The sequence below is a fragment of the Merops nubicus genome, unplaced genomic scaffold (genome assembly GCF_000691845.1).
Source record: "Merops nubicus isolate BGI_N331 unplaced genomic scaffold, ASM69184v1 scaffold26910, whole genome shotgun sequence".
Classification (NCBI taxonomy): Eukaryota; Metazoa; Chordata; class Aves; order Coraciiformes; family Meropidae; genus Merops; species Merops nubicus.
The window spans coordinates 5,553-5,877 of NW_008583908.1; the positions used below are offsets into that span (position 1 = coordinate 5,553).

Consider the following 325-nt stretch of genomic DNA (forward strand, 5'->3'; position numbering starts at 1 on the left):
GGTTGGGGAAGGGGGTGAGGAGGAATTGGGTCCCGCAGGCAGTGGCTGTGGAGAGTGAGCAGAGGGAGGGAGGAGGACAGGCCAGCCGTGCTCCAGGGGCATGGCCAGGGGGGTGGGAGCTGTGGGGATGGCCAGTGAGGCTCTGGAGATGCTGCTGGTGTGAACCCCGTTGGGAGGAAGGTTTCCTTACCCAGCAGACCCAGGGCCAAGCCTCCCAGAGCGATGCCCATTGCGTTGCCCCTCTCGAAGTCGTCCGTGTACACGCTGGCCAGCATGCCCAAGCCTGGGGGCAGAGGGGAAGCAGAGCCCTCGTCAGGCTGGCGGG

General features: G+C 66.5%; 1 protein-coding gene across 1 annotated transcript in view; it reads right to left on the reverse strand.

The window, feature by feature from the left end:
- LOC103775157 (chromaffin granule amine transporter-like) overlaps positions 1-325 on the reverse strand; it is a gene marked incomplete at its 5' end in the record, with an annotated part of 7,084 nt that overhangs the window by 5,284 nt on the left and 1,475 nt on the right. Inside the window, one exon of the mRNA XM_008942604.1 lies at positions 191-310. Coding sequence (XP_008940852.1) covers positions 191-310 — 120 coding nt within the window. The remainder of the gene's footprint in view (positions 1-190; positions 311-325) is intronic.